Below are 26,971 nucleotides of genomic sequence, written 5' to 3' on the forward strand. Positions count from 1 at the left end.
ACATACTCTCTCTCATTGGTCACATCCATCAGGCGCGTTAACACATGCACACATCTGAAGAGTGAGGGGAGGTGGAGAAAACGGAAGTACGATGATATCTAGCATGAACGAAACACACGCGGAGGGGAAGGTACTTGCTTCCTCACCTGTCCACACGTCCCACTGGCTCGAGGGAGAGGGGAATGAAGGGAGGAACAACACGGCTCCTTCTGGCAACAGATGTAATATATATGTCAACCTATTGAGGGTCAAATTCTCCAGTTTCTTTATAAGTCTTGTGTGCGAGGTCCGGCTGAAATGTTAGCGGTCTCGATTCTGACTTCATTATCAAATTGCATCGCCCTCAACCACTGTAAGAAAGAATGACCTTAATTTTCGTCAATATAGTCCTGTTAAATACTACTAATAATAATTGTTATCCTCAAAAACGAAAGTAAAAATAACCTGGCATTAAATAATTATGATTATCAGAGACGCAAGGGCGTTTGAAAAAACGTTCCTAGAAAGTTATTGTCAGCGCTGATCAAACAATTAAATGCCATGTATTTGGGTGAGATTACATCGTGCACACTTCATCGCAATTAAATTACAGTTAATTAATTGTTTTCTTGATTAGGAAAAGCTGGTATATCCAGAATGATTAACCATAGAAACATCTTAATCAGTTCCCAAAAAAATTGAGTTGGGAGTGGCCTCTGAGTGCAAAACGTCGCAAGCCACACCTCCTGGAAGACGAACACATGTGACGTTGTCTTGGTTATTTCTCCATCATCCTCAGGGTTGGCCAAAATCTTCGCCCAAACGTTACCTGTGCCCTTTTCCACCCGGAATTCTTGCGATCGCGACTCTACGGCCCTCACTGTCAGCAATCCAGCAGTGGAGCGGTGAACAGAAGGTCACACACAAATCACCAGTGAGGCAGGGATGTTATCATCTGGCTACATACGATTCTAGCTTCCATCTCGAAGCCCAGTAGTGGAAAGAGACAGCTAACTTTTGCATGTGGTCTTTTCGTAACACATCTGTTATGAAACCAAGGGTGTGACACTTCCCTTGTGACGTATGAAAGTGGGTGTTGGAAAAATACTAGAACCACTGAGGTATTATTATGTGTGTATTTTTCGTTACAGATTCAAGCAGCAGTCTCAGTTCTCATCCTTTCCGTCACCTTCAACAAGGGATTACATCCACGAGAGATGACAGCGACTCACTGCCTGACATTACCACCACCGACCAATTTGAATTTCTCTCCACTCCACTCACAACTCCACCTCCGATAGAAAAGATGGTACGCCTGCACCAGGAAGCGCGACTGCAGTGCGATCTTTACACAGACTCAAGAACTAAGTTCCATCCAACATGGCGGCACAGTGATCACCTGATCAAAGAACACGAGCAGGCACATCGCTTTTCAACTGATCCAATCACCGGAGAGTTACACATCGCCAATCTGAGATTAGAAGATGGTGGAGTATGGCAGTGCGAAGAACGCGATCCAGAGACGAAAAGGGTCCTAACATCGGGGCAAGGCATCCATCTTATTGTCACAGGTGAGGTTGGCATCTCAGTAAGTCAATTTAGAGCAGTTTTATTTTGTTCTTGAGGTAGAGATGATTATTGTTTTATAGGAAGGGCCAGCCTGTTCCGTGCTCTGAGACGTCAAACTTCCATACTCCTAGTATGGCAGTCTCTGTGTACTGAGCGCAGCGTGGATAGTAAAGACGCTAAGCTTCATTATGAACTGTATCGGTACTTTCAGAGTACGCTGATATCTTCCGTGATGGCTTATTGAATGAATGAATGAATGAATGAATGAATCAGTCCATCAATCAATCAAAGTCACTACTGAACTGAATTTAGGGCAGTCGCCCAGGTGGCAGATAGCCTATCTGTTGCTTACCTATTCTTTTCTTAAAAGATTTCAAAGACGTTGAAAATGTATCAAATATCTCCATTGGTAAATTATTCCAATCATTAATTACTCTTCCTATAAACATTTGTCCCAGTTAGTTATCTTGAATTCTAACTTTACCTTCATTGTATGTTCTTTACAATTTTTAAAAACTACACTCAAGTTTCATCGTCCAGCAATGTCACTCCACACCATCTCTCCACTGACAGCTCGGAAAAAAATACTCCATCGAGCATCTCGTCTTCTTACTCCCAAGTCTTCCCAGCACAAAGTTTGCAACATTTTCGTAAATTGGGGTTAGGCACCTCCAGGATGGCGACTATGAGGTTAGGTTTGCTCTCTTATTCAAAATCCGCGCAACGCGCGTGCTCGTGTTGGTAAACAAAAGCACGTGGTCTTGTTTGTAAACAATAGCACGTGGTACTAGGGGTTAATGACCTCGGGGTCAATGACCTGCTGACTCAGCAAAAAAATGCTGACACGGTGTTTTAGAACATACATAGCCCTGCTATTTTTGTTATTCATGTATTCTTTGACCTTGCAGCTGATACGGGAAGATTGTACAAAAATAATGCTTTATGCTTTTGTCGGAAATGACCCAGAACAAATCGAGCTGCTTTTCTTTGGATCTTTTCCACTTCTTAAATTAAGTAATCCTGGTGCGGGTCCCATACACTGGAACACTCTAATTAGGGTCTTACCACCGAATTCTACGCCCTCTCTTTTACATCTTTACTACAATCTCTAAATATCTTCATAACTATTTGAAGAGATCTGTAACCTTTATTTATAATCCAGTCAGTGTGATTACCTCGATGAAGATCTTTCCTTATATTAACACGTAGGTACTTACAGTGATCTCCACAAGGAACGTTCACCCTCTCAACACAATAATTAAAACTGAGAGGACTTTTTCTCTTGGAGAAACTTGCGAGCTGAGTTTTCATCCCTGTTAACAACATGCCATTGTCCGCTGTCCATCTCATAACATTGTTTAAGTCCCCCTGCAGTCGCTTACAATCGTGCAACTTATTTACCACTCTATACAGTATAATATCATTCGCAAATATCCTTCTCTGCGATTCCAGTTCTTTACCCATATCATTTATATATATAAGAAAACATAAAGGTCCAATAATACTGACCTGAGGGCCTAATATAATTTTCAGCGTTCATTTTCCTAGAAATGTTGCCATCCATTCTGTCACTCTTTTGTCTAGACCAATAGCACTCATTTCCGTCAGTAGTCTCTGATGATCTACCCAATCAAAAGCCTTGGATAGGTCAATAGCAGTACAGTCCATTTGACCTCCTGAATCTAAAATACCTGCTATATCTTGCTGTAATCCTACAAGCTCAGTCTCATTGGAATAACCTTTCCTAAACTCTAACTGCCTTTTATGAAACCAGTTAGTAATTTCGCAAACGTGCCTATACAGTCAGAAAGAATGCTTTGCTAGAACTACATGCAACACGTGTCAAGTTGACTGGCCTGTAATTATCCGCTTTATGGTGACAGTATAAAGGATTCTCATTTATCTAGCAATCTCTATCCATCACATTACACTGACAAGGGAACGGTTTGGTATGAACCAAACAAATTTCAGTGAAACTTGGTTGAATGATTAGTTAATGATATCCTAAATTTCAGTGGCGGAAATGTTTTAACCCAAAAAGTAATAATCTGAAAGTAATCCCACGTAGCATAACGACGAACTATACACCCAAGTAGAGAAGATTATCGATATCATCCGGAAAAGAACAATCATCTTTTATGGGCATGTGGCACGAATGCATCAAACAAGACTGACCGGCCGCATCATTACCTTCTTTCACCAAAAGAAAACCAAAAGGACTTGGTTCACTGAGGTGGGAAAAGACCTTGAAAGTGGGAATCACACACAGTGACATACAGGAGCGTGGTCTCACTTAAGAAGAAACTTCAAGAGTTCCAGAGTTTCCGAAACAAGCCAAAATTAAAAACACGAAAGGTATGGACACAGGAGAGGAAAGAACGACACCGAGAACGCTGGGCAGACATCAAAGCCAGAAGTAGCCAGTTAAAATGACGTGGTCCGAAGTTGGCCTATACGACATGAATGATTTAATTGATTAATATAATAAGAAGAAGATGAACCGGATTCACCGTCCATAAAAAGATCCATAGGTTGGCAGAGAACGGAAGCAGTCAAAGGATCGATATAATTGCTTACAAAGACAACAATGTAGGATATATAATCGATCCAGCAGTCCGCTTCGAATCCTCCGCGAGTCAACCTGACGATGTTCATCGCGAGAAGAAGGGAATATACGAGCTCACAATTCCTTTTTACAAGGAAGAATACAAGCTATAAAAGATCGAGGTCATGGGCTTGATAATTGGGAGTAGGAGTACGATACCTAGAAAATTCGTTGAGTTTTGCAAGGCCAAAATCCTTGAGTGTTGATATTGGTCTTTCTGCCTTGAAATCATTGAGTAGAATTCTATGTATTTTTCTCCGTTACACAATATCAGTTGGTGTTATGTATACTTTGTCTTTCAGGCAACATCTAAATCGAGAAAGTGGTTCTATGTGACAGTAACATTCTTAGGAGAAATATCTGATCCGTTTGAAATAACGACAGGGGTCGGACAAAGAGACGGATTTCCCCCGATCCTCTTCAACATCGTACTGGATAAAATGATTAAAACTTTTTTTTTTACAAGTTGCATTACGTCGCACCGACACAGATAGTTCTTATGGCGACGATGGGATAGGAAATGCCTAGGAGTGGGAAGAAGCGGCCGTGGCCTTAATTAAGGTACAGCCCCGGCATTTGCCTGGTGTGAAAATGGGAAATCACGGAAAACCATCTTCAGGGTTGCCGACAGTGGGATTCGAACCCACTATCTCTCGGATGCAAGAGCACAGCCGCGCGCCCCTAACCGCATGGCTAACTTACCCGGTGATGAAAACCTGGGAAGAAGCTCTGAAGTTGGAAGGAATAAGTGGAATACACCTGGAGAAGAAAGGATAGAACCTAGAAATCAAGTGTTTGGCTTCCACGGAACACTTTGCTATCTTAGCAACAACAAAAAAGTACCCTAAAGCAGATTCTAATAAATAAATAAATAAATAAATAAATAAATAAATAAATAAATAAATAAATAAATAAATAAATAAATAAATTTACAAAACAATTAAGCCCCATGGCTCTATAGCCCTGAAGGACTTTGGCCTACCAAGCAACCGCTGCTCAGTCCGAAGGCCTGCAGGTTACGAGGTATCATGTGGTCAGTGCGACGAGTCCTCTCGGTTGTTATTCTTTGCTTTCTAGACCGAGACTGCTATGTCACCGTCAGATAGCTCCTCAGTTGTAAACCCTTAGGCTGAACGCACCACAAACTAACACTTTGGTCAGTCCGGCCCCGCGGTGTAGGGGACAACGCGTCCGACGGGTTCGATTACTGGTCAGGTCAGGGGTTTTTCATTGTAAATTATTAATATCCCTGGCCTGGGAACAGGGTGTTTGTGGCGTCCTTATCCTCACATTCAACACTCTACACTTCCGCAATTCCAATGACACGCATGTTCATATCATATGGTGCAAGTAGGCGCAAAAGATCTCTATAGGTCGATGCCCCGAACAAATAGCATTTTAAAAAACCCTTATGTCAAGGTACAAATCCCTGACCTGCCCGATAATCGAAGCCGGGGACTCCAGGTGTGAGGCCGGCACGTTACTCCTACACTGTGGGCTCGGCAATATATCTACAGCTCGTATAAAATTAGACATCCCGTTTTTCAATCTCTCTTCAAGTCTGAATATGCTCAAGAACAGAAAATCACAAGGTAGGTTTTTTCAATTGTGCCGGAACCTCGCGAGATTCCTTTTATCCTTGACAGAATGAAGTACAAAGGCTTCGTAACTGCCCCACTACTTCACTTGAGTTCTATTTACTGGTAGACCAACCAGCTTGGTTTTGGATAATCAAAGACTTGACAAACAAGTCCTAATTCAAAAGAAATTGCTTGAGCTGTAGTCTGTAGAATAGAAGTCTCTTTCTTTGCTTCTTTTCCTGTTCGATACAAATATATGACATGTAAGAGAGATCGAAGCGAACAAAACGTACCAAATGACATTAGGTAATTTGGAGATTCTGTCATTTTCAGATAGAAGGAAAGGCGTAGGCCTACCAGTATACTAGGGCAGTTAGAGTAACTAGGACTAATGCATATCTCTCTGTCGTTGTAAAATGAGAAGTTGGAGAAAGACCAAATTGTACACACAGTAATTACAAACCTTCCTTAGCAATGACACGAAGTTTTACCGTTGTGATTATTATTGTTACGGAGATATCCGTGGTAGTTAGAGTTGGTTAAATTCAAAACAGGCGGAAAGAAAGGATAACTGTTGCCAACCCACAAACCACAGAACAAAATTTAGTAGAAACAAAACTTAGGAATACAAAATTTCTTCAGGAGAGTACATTCCATTACACCAGAGTGTATTACCATAGTTTTTGGTACAGACATCTGTTAGAGAATGTTCACACTTCTTGATCAATAAAAAACAGAAGCAAATCAAAACACTCAGTGACCTCTTCTGATAACTAGTAGAGTTAGTTCAGTGGTTAAAGTTCTGGGTTTCTCCAGTAGAGAAGTTTCAATTGGTGCAAGATAGGAACTTGCGTCGCGTAGAGGTGTACCGCCCGGTACAATTATAATATATGTTACGGAGGTGTCCGTAGTAGGCGGAGGTGAAAGAAGGTGCGGGCTGGAATAGGTCTCAACGACAAAATTTAAGTTAATTTAAAACTTTAACAAAGGTTATATTTTCTTTTCAAAATCAACCAATAACAGAGTATAACAGGTACCATTGACTGATACGGCCTTGTAATAATACTCAACATGGCTTAGCTGTGTTGATACTGCTACACGGCTGAAAGCAACGGGAAACTACAGCCGTAACCACCTCCCGAGGACATGCAGCTCTCTCTGTATGAATGATGTACTGATGATGGCTTCCTCCCGGGTAAAATATTCCGGAGGTAAACTAGTCCCCCATTCGGATCTCCGGGTGGGGACTACACGAGAGGGGGCGATCATCAGAAAGATGGATACTGACATTCTGCGAGTCGGAGCGTGGAATGTTAGAAGTTTGAATCGTTGTGGTAGGTTAGAGAATCTGAAAAGGGAGATGGATAGGCTAAAGTTAGATGTAGTTGGTATAAGTGAAGTACGTTGGCAGGAAGAACAGGATTTTTGGTCAGGCGACTACCGAATTATCAACACGAAATCAAACCGGGGTAATGCAGGAGTTGGTTTAATAATGAATAAGGAAATAGGGCAGCGGATAAGCTACTACGACCAGCATAGTGAAAGAATTATTGTCGCCAAGATAGACACCAAACCAATGCCCACCACAATAGTGCAGGTCTATATGCCTACTAGTTCAGCGGATGATGAAGAAATTGAAAGAATATATGAGGAGATAGAAGATTTAATACAATATGTCAAAGGTGACGAGAATCTAATTGTGATGGGAGACTGGAACGCAGTGGTAGGCCAAGGAAGAGAAGGTAGCACAGTAGGAGAATTTGGATTGGGACAAAGGAACGACAGAGGAAGTCGGCTGGTTGAATTCTGCACTGACCATAATTTAGTCCTCGCCAATACTTGGTTCAAACACCACAAACGACGGCTGTATACGTGGACGAGACCTGGAGACACTGGAAGGTATCAAATAGACTTCATTATGATTAGGCAGAGATTCAGAAACCAGGTGTTGGATTGCAAAACTTTCCCAGGAGCAGACGTGGACTCTGACCACAACTTGTTGGTCATGAAATGCCATCTGAAGTTGAAGAAATTGAAGAAAGGAAAGAATGCAAAAAGATGGGATCTAGACAAGTTGAAAGAAAAGAGGGTGATGGATTGTTTCAAGAAACATGTTGCACAAGGACTAAATGAAAAGGCCGAAGGAAACACAGTAGAGGAAGAGTGGAGAGTCATGAAAAATGAAGTCAGTAGGGCTGCTGAAGAAATGTTAGGAAGGAAGAAAAGATCAACTAAGAATCAGTGGATAACTCAGGAGATACTAGACCTGATTGATGAACGACGAAAATACAAGAATGCTAGAAATGAAGAGGCCAGAAAAGAATACAGGCGATTAAAGAATGAAGTGGATAGAAAGTGCAAGGTAGCTAAGGAAGAATGGCTGAAGGAGAAGTGCAAGGATGTCGAAGGCTGTATGGTCCTGGGAAAGGTAGATGCTGCATACAGGAAAATCAAGGAAACCTTTGGAGAAAGGAAATCTAGGTGTATGAATATTAAGAGCTCAGATGGAAAGCCACTTCTAGGGAAAGAAGACAAAGCAGAAAGATGGCAGGAGCATATCCAACAGTTGTATCAAGGTAACGATGTAGATAATTTGGTTCTGGAACATGAAGAGGCTGTTGATGCTGATGAAATGGGAGACCCAATTTTGAGGTCAGAGTTTGACAGAGCTGTGAGTGGCCTAAATAGGAACAAGGCACCTGGAATTGATGATATTCCCTCTTAATTACTGACTGCCTTAGGAGAAACCAGCATGGTAAGGTTATTTCATTTAGTGTGCAAGATGTATGAGACAGGAGAAGTCCCATCCGATTTTCGGCAGAATGTTGTTATACCTATTCCCAAGAATGCCGGTGCTGACAGGTGTGAAAACTACCGCACTATTAGTTTAGTATCTCATGCCTGCAAAATTTTAACACGTATTATTTACAGAAGAATGGAAAAACAAGTTGAAGCTGAGTTGGGAGAAGATCAATTTGGCTTCAGAAGAAATGTAGGAACACGTGAAGAAATCCTGACTTTACGACTGATCTTAGAGGATCGAATCAAGAAGGACAAGCCCACGTACATGGCATTCGTAGATCTAGAAAAGGCATTCGATAATGTTGATTGGACCAGGCTATTTATGATTCTGAAGATGATAGGGATCAGATACCGAGAACGAAGAATTATCTACAACCTGTATAAAAATCAGTCTGCAGTGATAAGAATCGAGGGCTTTGAAAAAGAAGCAGCAATCCAAAAAGGAGTGAGGCAAGGCTGCAGTTTGTCCCCTCTCCTTTTCAATGTTTACATATAACAGGCAGTAAAGGAAATCAAAGAGAAATTTGGAAAGGGAATCACAGTCCAAGGAGAGGAAATCAAAACCTTGAGATTTGCCGATGATATTGTTATTTTATCTGAGACTGCAGAAGATCTCGAGAAGTTGCTGAATGGTATGGATGAAGTCTTAGGTAAGGAGTACAAGATGAAAATAAATAAGTCCAAAACAAAAGTAATGGAGTGCAATCGAACGAAGGCAGGTGATGTAGGAAATATTAGATTAGGAAACGAAGTCTTAAACGAAGTAGATGAATATTGTTACTTGGGTAGTAAAATAAGCAACGATGGCAGAAGTAAGGAGGACATAAAATGCAGACTAGCACAAGCAAGGAAGAGCTTTCTTAAGAAAAGAAATTTGCTCACTTCAAACATTGATATCGGAATTAGAAAGATGTTTTTGAAGACTTTTGTGTGGAGCGTGGCATTGTATGGAAGTGAAACATGGACGATAACTAGCTCAGAAAGAAAGAGAATAGAAGCTTTTGAAATGTGGTGTTACAGAAGAATGCTGAAGGTGAGATGGATAGATCGAATCACGAATGAAGAGATACTGAATCGAATTGGTGAGAGTAGATCGATTTGGCTACATTTGACGAGAAGAAGAGATAGAATGATAGGACACATCTTAAGACACCCAGGACTTGTTCAGTTGGTTTTTGAAGGAAGTGTAGGTGGCAAGAACGGTAGGGGTAGACCAAGGTATGAATATGACAAACAGATTAGAGCAGATGTAGGATGCAATAGTTACGTAGAAATAAAAAGGTTAGCACAGGATAGGGTGGCATGGAGGGCTGCATCAAGCCAGTCTATGGACTGATGACTCAACAACAACAAACAGGTACCAAGTAGTAGATCAACGAATTAAGAAGTCGAGGCCCACAATCACAATCCTTGAGCTATTAGCCCAACTTTACCAAGGTACAAAATTGAACAAAGGGGCAGAAAACCCAATCATGCCAAGGAGCACTTGCTCATAATTACAATGTTAAGCCTCCTAGAGACACACAGAAATCAAATTTAGGAAAGAGCAGACCCGCTCTCAAAGTTCAAGCCTATCAAAGTACACAACGAATTTCACTTCTATCTGCCCTCAAGGCACACAAACAAACAGAGGTATTTAATACCCAACCTACAGGGCCTTCGCAATGAAAACAAAACATCAGGTTAAGTTACTGGCCCAAAGTACAGAAAGGACTGGAGGCGTGAACTTGCACTCCTAAATACACTTTTTAAAACTTAAATGGCTCTAGGCCGATACGCAGGGATTAATCGCAAGCTAGGGAGGTGACCCGTATGAGAAAACTTTAATACGTTAAAGAAGCGTAGAAACGATTATGAAAACGTAGTCACCTCAATTTCAAAATGAAGGGGAGCTCGAGAGGGTAAATCACTCTCTATCCCCGCTTTACAGTTAAAGAGATTTGTAGTTTTTACATAGACAGAAGAGAAATTTACATTTTAAAGTGGTAGGTTACATATTAAAGGTTTCGAAACTTCCCCGAGAGTTAAACTGCTGAGGTAGCCACAAATAAAGATGTTAACAGGCCATTACCTTGTTGAAGAACTGCTGTCTGAAGGACGAGGCGCTTCCCGCCCCCTGCTGAATATTCACACACTGAGTAGATGTTATACGAGTGGCGAAGAGCCATGAACGTCAGCAGTTTTATACCGTCGTGGAAGTTTCGAGACCTTCCGTGAAAGAAAACAGCCACACACCCTCCGTTTATTGGTGGATAGAAAAGTTACATCCAAAATTGGAGAAGACATACAGGATTGGTTAAAAATTACTTAACAAAATTTATGACTGGTTAAATTCAAAACTGGCGGAAAGAGAAGGGTTATATTGCCAACCCAAAAATGAAGGAAGAAATTTAACAATGAACAAACTTATGAATACCAAATTTCTTCAAAAACAGTTCCATCACTTCGCACCAAGGTGCACAATTATAGTTCTTAGGCAGTGACATCTAGAAGAGGATGTCCACACTTTTTACTAGATAGCAAACAAAAACACGTCGCAATTGACACAGTTAAGAAAACTTCACAATTACACAATGTACAGTAGTGACATCTTTTAAGAAACAGTAGAATTGATTCAGATTTTCAACTTCAGAGTTTCTCCTGTAGGGGATTACTTAAGGAGGAAAATTCAAATGTGCGGTGTATAGATGTACCGCCCGGTAAAATATATATATAATTCGCTGGGGCCATCAACGACCACGTTAAGTCTTGTTGCATTTGACACTGAATTTGGCCTTCTTTAGAGCCCAAATTTCCCTCATTCTTTGCGAGTGGGCCTGCTTGCGCTCCTCTGTCCAAGGGGCACCGTGTCTTCTCTTCAGTTGCTCGTCTCGGTTTAGCCCGTTCGTAAATATTTTCTTGCGGAAGAGATCTCTGTTAAGGGCGTCTTCAGCTGAGATATGTAGCAGTTGCAAAATGGTATTTCTAAACCAGGGAATTGTGGTTTTGGGGTTTGAATCAAAAAAGTGAAAGATTTCTTTAGTTAACTTTCTTCCGTCCATTCTTTTCAGATGACCGTAAAATCGTGTCCGTCTTTTTCTGATTGTGTCAGTAATTTTCTCTATTTTGCTGTAGATTTCCTTGTTAGATCTCTTTTGATGGGTTCCATTTCTGTACTTTGATCCCAAGATTCCTCTCACAAATTTTGCGTTCTCTTTTCTCCAGTTCTTCAAGGAGTCCTTTGTTGGCATTTAGAGACAGGGTTTCGGCTGCATATAGAACTACTGGCTTCAGAACTATTTCATAGTGACGTATCTTAGTGTTTTGGGAAAGGCATTTTTTGTTGTAGATTGTGCGGGATGGTTGGTAGGCTATTTCTAGTTTGCGTACTCGCTCCTGAAGTGCTTCTTTGTCCAGTCCATTTTTCATGATGATCTCACCCAGGTATTTGAATTTGTCTACTCGGGTGATGTCCCCGTATTTTGTATGGAGTTTTGATGGAGCCTCTTAGATGTTAGTCATGACTTCTGTTTTCTCAAACGATATCTCCAAACCAGTTTGTTCGGCAATTTCCTTTAAAATTTCAACTTGAGTTCTAGCGGTTTCTATGTCGTTTGAGAGAACAGCAATATCATTGGCAAATGCTAAGCAGTCTGTTGCGATCCCCTTGGATTTGGTTCCTATTCTCAATGGACTGTAGTTGGTTTCCTGTAATCTCACCGCCAGGTTCTGATGATCTTTTCAAGAACACAGTTGAAGAGTATCGGGGATAGCCCATCACCTTGTCGGACTCCTGTTTTGATGTCAAAGGAATGCGAGAGACATCCGTGGAACTTCACCTTGGATTTTGTATCGGTCAGGGTGGCTCTAATTAATGCCAGCAGTTTCAAATCAACTCCAAATTCATTTAAGATGTTTAGCAGGACTTCAATGGAGTCGTACGCTTTCTTAAAGTCCACAAAGACAGACACATACTTCTTGGACCTTAGTGTACAATATCTGATGATCGTTTTGAGATTTTGGATCTGTTCAGCTGTTGAGCGACCTTTCCTGAACCCTCCTTGGTATTCACCCATTTGATGTTCGACTTGTGCTTCCAAACGCTCCAGGATGGCAAGTGTTGGAATTTTGTAAGTCACGGGTAGCAAAGATATTCCTCTGTAGCTGTTGATGTTCTTCATGCTGCCTTTTTTGTGCAATGGATGGATCAAAGCTATTTTCCAATCTTCGGGTAGGGTCTCCTTGTTCCAAGTTTCTTCTATTTGCTTTTGCAAGATATCAAGTGATTCCTCTGGGGCATATTTCCATAGTTCTGCTACTACTGAGTCTTCCCCTGGCGTTTTGTTATTTTTGAGACGGGCAATGTGGCGCTTGATTTCATCTCTGTCGGGTGGTCTGGTCTCAATGGGGCTTTGCGGCTTAGAGCAATTAAGTAAATTCTTGAAGTAATCTGCCAGAATGCTGCAATTTTCTTCATTTGACGTCGCCAGTGTGCCGTCCTTTCGCTCAAAGCATAGAGATGGTGGTTTATAGCCAGTGAGTTTGCGTTTGAAGGCTCTGTAGTACACTCTGCTTTCATTCTTCCTAAAGTTTTGTTCTATCTTTTCAATGAGAGATTTTTCGTATTTACGTTTCTCAGTTCTGAACACCCTAGCTGCTTGGGCACGTTGGGTTTTGAAGGTTTTCCAATCATTGTCTGATTTCGTAGAGTAGTACTGTTTCCACGCATTGAGTGTTTCTTGGAGGACTGATTCGCAAGTACTATTCCACCAGGCATGCTTTTTGCTTCTCTCGATTTCCGCAACGTCTTCGGCGGCCTCAAAAAGGAGACTTTTGGCGTTGTTAACGTCACAGTCATTTGGTCTAGCCTTCTCCTGGAACTCCTCGACCCTTTGCCGAAGTTTATCATTGTAGAAGCGTGTGATCTGTTTGGTTGTCTTCCTTGTGTTTACGGGAATTTGTTTGAATTTGATAAGAGACCACATTGATGCCTTTCTTTACCTTGACATTCATAACCTCAGGGCTGTTTCTCCTGGAGATTGCAACGTGATCAATTTGGAACTCTCCGAGAGCTTGGACGGGAGAACGCCAAGTCATTTGCTTTCTGGGTAGATGGCGAAAGTGACCTGCAGGTTGTGATTTTCGCAAATGGACACCAGTCTTTTGCCGTTGGGATTGGTTCTTTTGTGAGCAGGATAATTTCCTATAACTTTCTTGTACTTCTGTTCACGACCTAGCTGGGCATTGAAGTCACCCAAAAGGAGCTTGACATGGTGTTTCGGGATTTTGTTCAATTTTTCATCCAGTAGGTCCCAGAAATTATCAACTTCGTCTGGATCAGACTTGTTCTTATCGTTTGTAGGAGCATGTGCGTTAACTAGGGCGTAGGTTTTGTTCGCGCATTTAATTGTGAGTATAGACAATCTGTCATTCACAGGTTCGAAATTTGCAACCGATTTAAGGATTTTGGTTCTAACAGCAAACGCGGTTCCAAGCATCACAGCTCCATTGAGGATTCCTCTTTGCGCTTTGCTCTTGAAAAATCGGTAGCCTTCGGATTCAAAAATCTCTTCATCTGGATATCTTGTTTCCTGTAGGGCCATTATGGATATCTGATTTTCGTGAAGAGCTTTGGTGAGGGTTTTCAGCTTGCCGGTTTGTGTAAGTGAATTTATGTTGAAAGTTGCTAGAAAGGTTTTAGATTTTGGCCTGAGTTTTTGAACCTTCGGGGTACACCGAGACGCTCCGACTCGTCTCTTTCATGATGTCGAGTCTCCCCCAGAATCCGAACGAGACTCGTGCTCCGTGGCATTCACGACGAGGGATTTATCCGAAGATTTACCCCCTGGGGTATGTTTCTTGAAATGTGCCATCATGCTTTTTGACTTGACTTTGCTTTGGACGGGTACCCATCCTTTTACAACTAGGGTTGTTAGCCCTAGAGGTTGCCTCAAGATGTTTTCTGGCTTCTGGTTATTTACCAGTCTTCGCCGTAACCCTGGCAAGGGCCCAGTTGCTTTTTCACGGTGGTATTTTATTTCGCTACTACCCTCTGACTCTGCTGGCGGCAGAGCCAGCGAGCTTCCCCAATTCCAATGGGACGCGCCCGATGGAGGTAACCGGTAAATCCCCACACGAGGATTATTATTATTATTATTATTACTGGGTTACCCGTGGACGCAGAGGTGAAAGAAGGTGCCGGGGTGAATGGTTCTAACTACAAAGTCTGGAATTTACAACTTTAACAAAGGTTATATTTTCTTTTCTTTTTTAGAATTTAAAAAAAAATCGACAAATAACAATATACAGGTCCTATAGGCAAGTTGGAAATGAGTCCAGTACAATACCAGGTATTGAATTCTTCAAGTCCTGGGCTTCAAGCCCCTCGCTTACATTTCCTGAGCTACACGCTCGAATTTACAAAGATCACAACTTTACTTAATGGCAGAAATCCCCTAATACATGAGCCCTTGCTCCAGCAATTACAAAATCCGGCCTCCCAGAGGCAATTTTACAACAACTGAAAAAGAGCTAACGTCCTCTCAGTTCTCAAGCCTACACAAGGCAATATCAGAAAATTTTACTTACTTGCCATCAAGGCACAACTTACAAAATTTGAAGCAGGGGTATCTAGTACCCAGCCTATTGGGCCGTAGCAGTAAAGAACAGGTTAAGTAAATGGCCCGAAACACAAGTTGAATGGAGGCGAATAATTGCACTCCTAGATGTGAATTCTTAAAACCCTAAAGGGCACTAGGCCGATGAAACAGGGGCTATTCCCAAACTATGGAGGTGACTTGTATAAGAATAAATTAAGACATTACGGAAAGGAAAATGACCAGTTACAAAACGTAGTCAGCTCAAACCAATATTAAGGGGAGAACGAGAGGGTACATTTACAGTTAAAGATTTTATGAACTTTTACATTGGCCGGCAGAACTTACATTTTAGAGAAGTTGGTTACATAGTTAAAGTTTCGGACCTTTCCGTCAGGTTAAACTGTGGAGCTAGCAAAGGTAAGATGTTAGATGGCCATTACCTTTCTGAAGAACTGCTGCCTGATGGAAGAGTCGCCTCCCGCCTCCTGCTTGACACACACTCTTAGACGACGATGAAATGGCCAAGAGACGAGAAAATCCGCAGTTTATAAACCCTCAGGGAAAGTTCGAGACCTTTCATGAATAAACCAGCCACACCCTCTCAATTTTATTGGATAGCATCAAAAGTGACACTCAGAATCGAGGAAGAAGCCTGTGATAGGCAGAAAATTAATTACAGAAATTCATGATTGGCTCAATTCAAAACTTGCGGAAAGAAAAGATCAATATTGCCAACCCAAAAATGAATGAACATAATTTCGTAAAAAACTAACTTATGAATACAAAACTTCTTCAAATCAAAGTTCTTCCACTTCGCACCAGGGTGCATGGTAGTTTTTTAGCAGTGACCTCTGTTGAAGAAAGTCCAAACTTCTTGATAAATGGTAAACAAAACACGTAGAATTTCATACAGTACATGAAACTTCAAAATAACAAAATTTCATGAGATTTCTGTAGTGACATTTACTGAGTAACGGTTTAAGTAGGTGTAGTTTTCAGTTCAAGATTTCTCCAGAAGAGGAGTTCTTTTAGACGCAAGATTTAAATGTGAGGCGTTGAGGTGTACCTCACGGTACAATTATTATTATTATTATTATTATTATTATTATTATTATTATTATTATTATTATTATTATTATTATTATTATAAAAAGGGGTATAACAGATAGAGGGGCGCCTAATGACACAAGATGCAACAAAATGAAACGATAATTAAAACTTCAAAATGTATCCACTGACTAGAACTTCAAACAAATGATGATTGGTGATGAAACAGTGACCATGGATCTAATTCATAATTCCTTTTTTCCTGGGTTGATGCTAGTCCGAAGGGGCCCAAAATTGAGGCCCTTCATAATAATACTAATCACTGGTAAAGCAGAACTACGGTGTTCCTCCTACAGTGCCACTAATTACAGGTAACGTAGATTCATGGTGTTCGTCGCATGGTGGTCCTAATTACAGGTAATGTAGTCCCATGGTATGTCACATATAATGGCATCACTGACAGGTAACGCAGACCCATGGTGTTCCTCACATAAGGCTACTACTCACAAGCAACGCAGACCCATGGTGTTCCTCACATAAGGTTACTACTCATAAGCGACGCAGACTCATGGTGTTCCTCACATAAGGCTACTACTCACAAGCAACGAAGACTCATGGTATACCTCACATAAGCGCACTACTCACAAGCAATGCAGACCCCTGGTGCTCCTCACATAAGGCTACTACTCACAAGCAACGCAGACCCATGGTGTTCCTCATATAAGGCTACTACTCACAAGCAACGCTGACTCATTGTGTTCATCACATAAGGCTACTACTCCAGTGCTGGATGAAGGTGTTTGGGGGCCCTGGGCTATTTCAAAATGTGGGGCCCCTTCTTCGTAACATCACGTAAGACTAGCATACTGAAGTCGTTATAGAACTACCTCCACTTAAATTAATGAATAGGGAAGTATTTAAATAGACTGCAATTTTTCTCTATTTTTTATGTTAATATTTCATAATGCCAAAACATATTTTACATTTGTCTCATCATCACTATCAAATCGACATACAAAACAGAACTTACGTTTTTTGGCACCACTAGGATATTTTCTATCCATTTTACAAGAACATTACAGTTGCAACTTACGAATGGTTCAATAATGAGAGGTGAACTGGAAGTTATCTTCCTGATGCAAAGATATAGTATAGCATGCGCATTCCACCGTGCTTCCCCTGTCCCCTCCCGCTCACTTTCTAGACCTCTCCACCACCTTCCCCCTCTGCCCGTACTCTCAAGCTGCCAGATTTAAATTTTCGTCAACAATAACCTTTACAATAATTACAGTGCGTAAATAGCGAAGATTCGTAGACTTGATTCTAGCAGTGATGAAATACTAAAGCGGACAACTGATAAGAAGGAAGGAAGAGTGCGTGTTCGATATTTTGCGAGCGTAAATATTCATATACATGCACGGAGTTGGAGCAGCAGGCCTTTTTATACTATTTTTGGTTCGGCCAAGCGCCGGGGCCCCTTGGCACGCGGGGCCCGGGGCTGCAGCCCCTTTAGCCCCCCTCTTAATCCGGCCCTGTACTACTCACAAGCAACGCAGACCCACGGTGTTCCACACATAAGGCTACCACTCACAAGCAACGCAGACTCATGGTGTTCCTCACATAACGCTACTACTCACAAGCAACGCAGACCCATGGTGTTCCTCACATAACGCTACTACTCACAAGCAACGCAGACCCATGGTGTTCCTCACATAAGGCTACTACTCACAAGCAACGCAGACTCATGGTGTTCCTCACATAACGCTACTACTCACAAGCAACGCAGACTCATGGTATTTCTCACATAACGCTACTACTCACAAGCAACGCAGACTCATGGTGTTCCTCACATAATGCTACTACTCACAAGCAACGCAGACCCATGGTGTTCCTCACATAAGGCTACTACTCACAAGCAACGCAGACCCATGGTGTTCCTCACATAAGGCTACTACTCACAAGCAACGCAGACCCATGGTGTTCCTCACATAAGGCTACTACTCACAAGCAACGCACACCCTTGGTGTTCCTCACATACGGCTACTACTCACAAGCAACGCACACCCATGGTGTTCCTCACATAAGGCTACTACTCACAAGCAACGCAGACCCATGGTGTTCCTCACATAAGGCTACTACTCACAAGCAACGCAGACCCATGGTGTTCCTCACATAAGGCTACTACTCACAAGCAACGCAGACTCATGGTGTTCCTCACATAACGCTACTACTCACAAGCAACGCAGACTCATGGTATTTCTCACATAACGCTACTACTCACAAGCAACGCAGACCCATGGTGTTCCTCACATAAGGCTACTACTCACAAGCAACGCAGACTCATGGTGTTCCTCACATAACGCTACTACTCACAAGCAACGCAGACTCATGGTATTTCTCACATAACGCTACTACTCACAAGCAACGCAGACCCATGGTGTTCCTCACATAAGGCTACTACTCATAAGGAACGCAGACCCATTCTGAACACCGTGGAACCAAACATTCAAGCGCAGCGCTCGGCACATATTCTCGCTAGACCCCAGTGTGTGCAGCCGAGCCGAGTGCCCACTCTCCCGTATCGGTGGGACGCACACGATGGTACTAATCACAGGCAACGCCCAGACCCATTGTATTCTTCAAATAATGGTACTGCTCCTAGGTAACGTAAACCCATGGTTTTCCTTATATTATTATTAACAAATACACCGCAATCGGGAAATACCCCGGTGACAATGGTCACTTGCATTAGTGTGACAATAAAGTTAAAACATAATTATCCAACAACAACAAGACTACAAAAAGCAATTCCATGGAAATAAAATATTACAAGAAATACTACTAGTTTCATATTCTAAATGTAGCATCATCATATACAAATTCACACACAACTTAAGCATTTCATGTGCTTACCACTACAGCTTACAGTGCTATAGGTTGAGCTTATTACTAGGTTTTTTCAATTTTGTTTTACGTCACACCGACACAGATAGGTCTTATGGTAACGACGAGATGGGAAAGGCTTAGGAATGTGAAATAAGCGGCCGTGGCCTTAAATAAGGTACAGCCCCAGCATTTGCATGGTTTAAAAATGGGAAACCATGGAAAACCATATTCAGGGTTCGAACCCACTGTCTCCCGAATGCAAGCTCAGAGCTGTGTGCCCCTAACCGCACGGCCAACTCACCTGGTACTACTAGCTTAACATTACAAGTGATAATAAAGTTGAAATCCAACAACAACTACATGGTGGTAATGAAAATGAAATGTCGTATGGCTTCTAGTGCCGGGATATCCCAGGACGGGTTCGGCTCGTCAGGTGCAGGTCTTTCTATTTGACTCCCGTAGGCGACCTGCGCGTCGTGATGAGGATGAATTGATGATGATGACAGAACATACCCCCAGCCCCCGTGCCATTGGAATTAACCAATTAAGGTTAAAAGTCCCCGGCCCGGCCGGGAATCGAACCCGGGACCCTCTGAACCGAAGGCCAGTACGCTGACCGTTCAGCCAACGAGTCGGACATGGTGGTAACAATCGCAAGTAATGTTCACCCATGATATTCCCCACGTAATGGTACTAATCACAATGTTCGAAGTCCAACATACCTTGGTCGCCCCTTTTAGTCGCCTCCTACGACAGGCAAGGGGTATCGTGGCTACCGCGGGTGTGTTCTTCGTATGCCTCCCCCACTTACAGCGGGGTTTTGATCCTTTCCTTGTTATGTTAACGTAATAGTTTTGTTGTCAAATGGTACTGCATATGGCGTAAGTACAAAACAGAGAGCTGTCATTGAAGTTTTTTTCATGTGAAGGAGAGCGTTGCAAACATTTAGAGGCGCTTAAAAATGTCTATGGAGATCGGGCAGTGGATAGGAGTGCAGTCAGTCGTTGAGTACGCAGTAAAACGAGACTGTGAGGTCTTCAATGTTCGGAACGGCCGCATGCAGCGGTGACAGTTTGAACGATGGCCAGACGTCGGCTACGCGGCCTAACAGCCTGCAGCACTACAGACGTCATCATTAGCTATGGCTGCGAAACAAGAACACTGTTTCTTATATCTTTCGTTGCTTCCCTTATCTCACGAATCATCTACTTCACGGCCCACACTATTACATCTGTCATAATACCGTGACGAATATAAGAACAAGTGTGAGGACTCCTCGAGGTCAAGCGCGCCCCACCAGCCTGCGCTAGAGTAGGCAAGCTCCACAGTACCGATCAGCTGGTCTTAGGAATGATGCCAGAGGAAACGCATTACTCCGTAACTAATACGTGTATAAAAATGCCTATCCCCATTGCTGTTCAATTGTGTCCTGAATAAGGTCATCAAAGAATGGGAAAAATAACTCGCAGAAAAAGGTATTAAAGACCAAATAAGGATAGGATACAAGAAAGAGAACATCACTATGAACTGCTTAGAATTTGCTGACGATCTTGTACTGTTATCAGAAAATACTGAATCGGCAATAATACAAGTTAACACTTTAAAATAGGTAGCAATGAAAACCGGCCTGCAGATATCATTTGTAAAGACACATTACATGACCAACATTAAAGAAGCCCCAAGATACATAGTAACAACAAGCAATGATAAGATAAATAAAGTTGTTATATTCAAATACCTTGGTGAGATAATACAACCTAATGGGCAAACCACCGGGCGAGTTGGCCGGCTGTGAGCTTGCATCCGGGAGATAGTAGGTTCGAATCCCACTATCGGCAGCCCTGAAGATGGTTTTCCGTGGTTTCCCATTTTCACACCAGGCCAAGGCCGCTTCCTTCCAACTCCTAGGCCTTTCCTATCCCATCGTCGCCATAAGACCTATCTGTGTCGGTGCGACGTAAAGCCCCTAGCAAAAAAAAAGAAGCAAACCGCGAGACAGCCAGAAAGCCACCTTACAAAAAAACACATACAACAAGAAAGCGATCCCTATTAGGACAAAACTACTCCACTATCAGGCAGTAATTCAACCAGAGTGCTTGTATGCTTCAGAATGCTTGGGATTAACAACCAGGAAAGACAATGAAGTAATTGAGAAGAAGGAAAGAAAGAGTTTAAGAAAAATCCTCGCTCCAAAGAAATGTACTGACACATATCGATTACGCAGTAACAAAGAAATATATAAAACGTGCAGTAGGATTTCAGATGCCATTCGAAAGCGAAGAGTTACATTTTTTGGACATATTTCAAGAATGCCTGATCACAGACTTGCTAAGAAAATCTTTAACCACTTCAATAAGCCTAATAGGAAAGGCAGCTCTTATGAAAAATGGTTTGTTAACACGAAGAAGGATTTGCAAGAAACGAACATCACACATCAAGACATCAAGACATTCAGAAAGAAGTTACACACATTTAAGGGTTTTCTAGAGCCAGAAAAAGCGACCAAGAAGAAAAAACAATGGACGGCTGAAAGGAAAGAAGCAGGAAGCAGGAAGATGAAGAAGTACTGGCGCCAAAGAAGGAGTTATTTTCGTGGTCCACAGCTGGGCAAAATCGATAACAAGAAGAAAAATGAGAGATTACAATTACTATACCACGGCAGGGTACAATGGAAATAAGAGCTACGGCCTGCATCCCAAGTTGCGGAAAGCACAGGTTACTTGAGTGTACATATACAGATAAATAGCACATGTATATTAAAACAAAAACCCATGAACATTAGACTGACCTTTTGGAGATAGTGGGTTCGAGCCCCACTGTCGGCAGCCCTGAAGATGGTTTTCCGTGGTTTCCCATTTTCACACCAGGCAAATGCCGGGACTGTACCTTAATTAAGGCCACGGCCGCTTCCTTCCACTTCCTAGGCCTTTCCTATCCCAACGTCGCCATAAGACATATCTGTGTCGGTGCGACGTAAAGCAAGTAGCAAAAAAAAAAAAAAAAAAAAAAAACCTAAGAAGACTGACCTTTTAATTCACGATTCGCTGCTGCACTCCCGTCTTCAAACTTCTTTCTTCTTTTCCTGATGGTGTCTAGGTTCTTTTTCCTGTTGGGATTCTCACGGGACTAAATCTCACTTGAAAGGTATTTCGGCAAATTAAGGAAAATGTGAGATACTGTTCCTGGACGTAATTTCCATCTCACACGAGAGATATCCACTTTTTCACCATTCACTATAAAATTATCTGATTTTACTGTCAAATCGTCAGAGAAATGAACATGATAGATTCTGCTATTACTCGTTGACTCAGTATCCTTCCGTGGAGTAGCTCTGGTCCATTTTCCAAATCGATTTCTATCCTTCGGTGGTGAAAAAATCGCAATCATCAACTACTGTACCATAGCCTGACTTACAGGCAGGCACAAAACAGTACGGCATGCTGAACTATTAAATTAATCAAGCCACATAAGGTACATGCTTGAAGTACACAAACACAGTGAACTGAGTTTAGGAACTTAGCAAAGAAAATTCCACTTATTCAGAGAGATATCTCGCACAGTGACGTCTCCCGCACTTTTCTGCACCCGGATTACTGGAGCACGTGTTGGATATAATCGCTTGCAGTGCTTGTAGTGGCGGGACCACAAACTAACATGCTTTAATGGCTGCGTCCTCACACTTGGTCTTACATTCGTCATGGTAATATTAACATGATAGTTACGGTTCCAGAGTACGGGAGCCACACCAGTCTATTTGATACGAGAATTGGAAAAGATCCAAATGAAAGCAGCACAATTTATTCCGACAAAGAAGTAGAGTTATGAAAATGTTTGGGCTGGGAAGACTTGAGAGTAAGGAGATGAGCTGATCGATTGTGTCGTCAGCTCCCACTTGGAATGCTAACAGTGAGCCATCTGGTGAGGAATGAGAGTATCACTTACCAAATAGACCAACAGTAAAGCATTCTGAAATTCAAACCCTCATTATTGTAGAAGTCTTCCTCGGAAACAGTCGAGATTTTCTTCTGAAGACTCGGAGCGAAGTTCTCTGCGAAACGCAAAGAGTTTCTTGTTATTTTCCTGACACGGCAAAAGCCCAGAAACTTATCATATGGCAGAATGAATGTTTGTCTTCTTCACCAAAACTTTGTTGAGATTTCCTCTCCAAAGTAGGCTACACAAGAAACTCAAGGCGACTTCTTGTTACAGCGTTTTGTGAGGGGGTGTGCTACTCGTGTTGTAAGATATGTCTTTGCTAGACTCAGTACAATAATAATAATAATAATAATAATAATAATAATAATAATAATAATAATAATAATAATAATAATAATAATAATAATAATAATAACTATAGGACCCGTTCTGTCCCGCAGCAGTCATCATAAAGACGTCAGATAACTCGTCTTGATATGCCCGACGTAGCCATATTATTATGTCTGCCCTTTTCAATGGTTTTATCAACATTTAATAAGAAGCACGCCGCATAGGGATGGCAACGATATATCGTTTTCCGAAATACCGATATTTTCCTTTCGATTTATCGATATATCGATACCGAAATTTTGATTCAATTTATAGCATTATATATCGGTTTTTCCACAAATGTATCGTTTTTCTCTGAATTATTGTTGTCATTAACAACATCCGCACATCCGATAATTCTGTAAGAGATGGCGCTAGTGAAGATGGAATTGCAACCTGGAAATATCCAATCTGAGGCCTCTGATAGGCTGGACTATAATTCGAATACAAACGGTGCAATATGTAACACCGTTGCCTACGTGATTAGAAATAAGGCCTTCGCATGGCAGTTTACACAGCTCGAAATACGTTCTAGTTCCAGAGTCGCCGCAAGACTTCGTGTTAGCCCTCCACTGTTTAATAACACAGACGTATATGGAAACTGAAGCAAAAAGTTAAGTTAGTGAGATTTTAAGTGAGATAAGCCTTAAAATTATTTATAAGAGGCGTTAATTTGTGTATTCAGCTTGTGGTGAGTATATGGTTTATATTTAAACGCGAAGCCACCGTGACTCAGGTGGCAGCGCTCCAGCCTCTCACCGCTGGGTTTCGTGGTTCAAATCCCGGTCACTCCATGTGAGATTTGTGCCGGACAAAGCGGAGGCAGGACAGGTTTTTCTCCGGGTATTCCGGTTTTCCCTGTCATCTTTCATTCCAGCAACACTCTCCAATATCATTTCATTTCATCTGTCAGTCATTAATCATTGTCCCAGAGAAGTGCGACAGGCTTCGGCAGCCGGCACACTTCCCATCCTCGCCGCTAGATGGGGCTTCATTCGTTCCATTCCTGACCCGGTCAAATGACTAAACAAGCTGTGGATTTACATTAAGAAAATGTTTTGTGCATATTGATAAATATACAAGAGCCGAGAGAGTATTTATTGTAAACATTCTATTCACGGGATGTTTATTGCGCGTGATAAACAATGGTTTATTGCTGTGTAACATTCAGCCAAAGTAAACTTCAGAAAGGTAGTGCCATTTCTTTCCATGAGCAAATGCAGAAATACGAGAAAAATGGGTCAAAATTATATAATGTCGGGGTGACGAGAAAAATAGCATGTGGCTACCTTCCTCGAAGTCTGTAGTATGTAGTGAACATTTTGAAAGCACATGCTTTAGCATTTCTACTAAAACTAGCCGCAATCAATGCCAGCACTTTCTTCAGGGTGTCCATCATATTTGCATGGCAAGACTAGGCTATGTACTACTACTAAAATGTTCTCATTCCTCACCTGAAGGAGGAGGCGGGCCTCTTAGACGGTGACGCCGTCTCTCAGGTCGGGAGATTTGTTACGGTGAAGGAGATGTTCGGAGAAAGTGAGGGGGTTGGTGGCCGTGGCCTATACTAGGAACTGCCCCGGCATTCGTCTCAGTGCAGGATAATGGAAAACCACGGAAAACCATTCTCAGGACAGTCGACAGTGAGGACCAGCCGTGAGGTCCAGCACCGCCCCGTCTCCCGAATACAGAGGTGAAGAACCACGTTAGAGCCGTGGCCACCCCTCCTCTGCTCGGTTGGCTGGTCGGAGTGCAGAGCTGTTGGACCACGGACCAGCCGTGGCGACTTGTGGGCCGACACCCACTCTGCATTCATCGACGTAGGCTATGTGAATACTGCAGTGTTTTAAAATATACTGTGGAGTATTTTCATTTTTATTAGGACGTGAACTTTCCGACTGCAATTATACTACCTGATTCGTATGAGCTTATCTTGAATTACTGGGTGATACATTCATTTTTCTTCATTAAACGTCATAGAAATATCACTTTCCTCCTCAAAACGCAATGTTTTGTATTTGTAATGTGCTTTTATGTGCAAGTTATTCTCGTAATGCAAATTTGAATCTTGCTGAGGAATGGAGGGAAAACCTGACATCCAGCGGCGCTATTTGAACTGCTGCTACTCTGTCAATTTAGTACTTGAAGAGACCGTGCATGCAGAGACCTTTACTTATCTCGTAGGCACCGATAACTCCTAGGGACGTTTCGATATACTAAAATATCGAAATTACCTTCGATATCGACATGCCGATATTATCCTATTATCAAACCAAAATATCGATATATCTCGATATCAAATTATATTTTTTTTTCCAAAATACAAGGATTTGATATTATGTTGAAGTTCTATAAAACGGGGGACCACGGCAGTTCCAAGAAAAACAAGATAATTAACAGAATCAAATATAATTACCAAAATATTGTGTGTAAAATGGCATCAGCAGTAACGTAGAAAACATCAAAACCTAATTCAACCACGAATTCTAACACCTTAAGTGTCTGAGTTAATGTTATTCACCAGAGAAAAGTATAACCCCAGCAACCGTGCAGACTGGTGCTCATCTGAAATTAGCAGCCGTTGATGGATATATTCCATGGATAATTAAACCTCGAATTCCAGTAGCAAGATTCACTCAACTAACCAGTCGGGTGCACAGGCACAATAAACCAATATTGATATATATGCATTGAGGTCTGATGATATTGTAGTTGGTCTTGGACTCTTGGGTTATCATTAGCGATATATCGATATCGTTTGAATATACCGATATATTATATGCAATAAATATCGATTATCAAAAATAAGTTTTCAATATATCGCAATATCAATATATCGGTATTTTTAAAAAATTCGCCATCCCTAAACCGCAGTTCGTAGTCAGAATTCATCCGTTCTGACGACATCATGCTGTCTGTTTTTAACAATCTATCCATACATTCGATTTTTTATCCTGCAGTCCTTGATGTAAAGCTTAGTATTGTGTCGTGGAATGTAATGGTATTTTTAATCGCGTTTCTTTTATATAGACCGGTTGTCTTGTGAGTCTCGAAGGAGCTTTTTTCCAGGCAGAAAATTTGTTTAAGGTACATGGCCTTCACTCTTTCTAGTGTAGCTAGGTTATCCCTCGACAGGTGCTCCCAGATAATGTCTAAAGTCCGCTACACACGTTCAATTCGGCTCGACAGAATTGACAAATCTAACTGACGCAGAAATCGCATACACACGTTCAGTTTGGTGTGTCAATTCGATGTGGTTAACTCCAAAATTTGGTCGTGCTTGTGTTTCGGAAATTGCAACTTAATGTTTTCGGACGATGAGTTATTACTGATGTATGATGCAGTGGATTGCAATTGTGAAAAGAAGGAGTCAATTCAAGCGGAACGTGTGGGTTAAAGACTGGCTTTTAAAACAAGCCCAGTACTCCCATGTTAATCTTTAATTAAAAAGAGCTTCGGTTCCACCCCAAAGATTGACATAGTTATTTGCGGATGAACGAAGAAACACATTTAGATCTGCTGCCCCGTGTTTCTCCGTTGAAAAAGGACACTGATAACGAAGATTTGGACATCATTGGTACGTCTTGATCCGTCAGGAATAACAATTGATCGAAGTACCA

The 26,971-nt window shown here is 41.8% G+C and overlaps 1 protein-coding gene across 1 annotated transcript in view; it reads left to right on the plus strand.

Annotated features, from left to right (window-relative positions):
* Positions 1 to 26,971, plus strand: part of LOC136885355 (nephrin-like) — a 424,800-nt gene that overhangs the window by 57,252 nt on the left and 340,577 nt on the right. Inside the window, exon 2 of the mRNA XM_068230401.1 lies at positions 1,131 to 1,550. Within this exon, the coding sequence (XP_068086502.1) occupies positions 1,131 to 1,550 (420 nt within the window). The remainder of the gene's footprint in view (positions 1 to 1,130; positions 1,551 to 26,971) is intronic.

The sequence above is a fragment of the Anabrus simplex genome, chromosome 14 (genome assembly GCF_040414725.1).
Source record: "Anabrus simplex isolate iqAnaSimp1 chromosome 14, ASM4041472v1, whole genome shotgun sequence".
Lineage (NCBI taxonomy): Eukaryota > Metazoa > Arthropoda > Insecta > Orthoptera > Tettigoniidae > Anabrus > Anabrus simplex.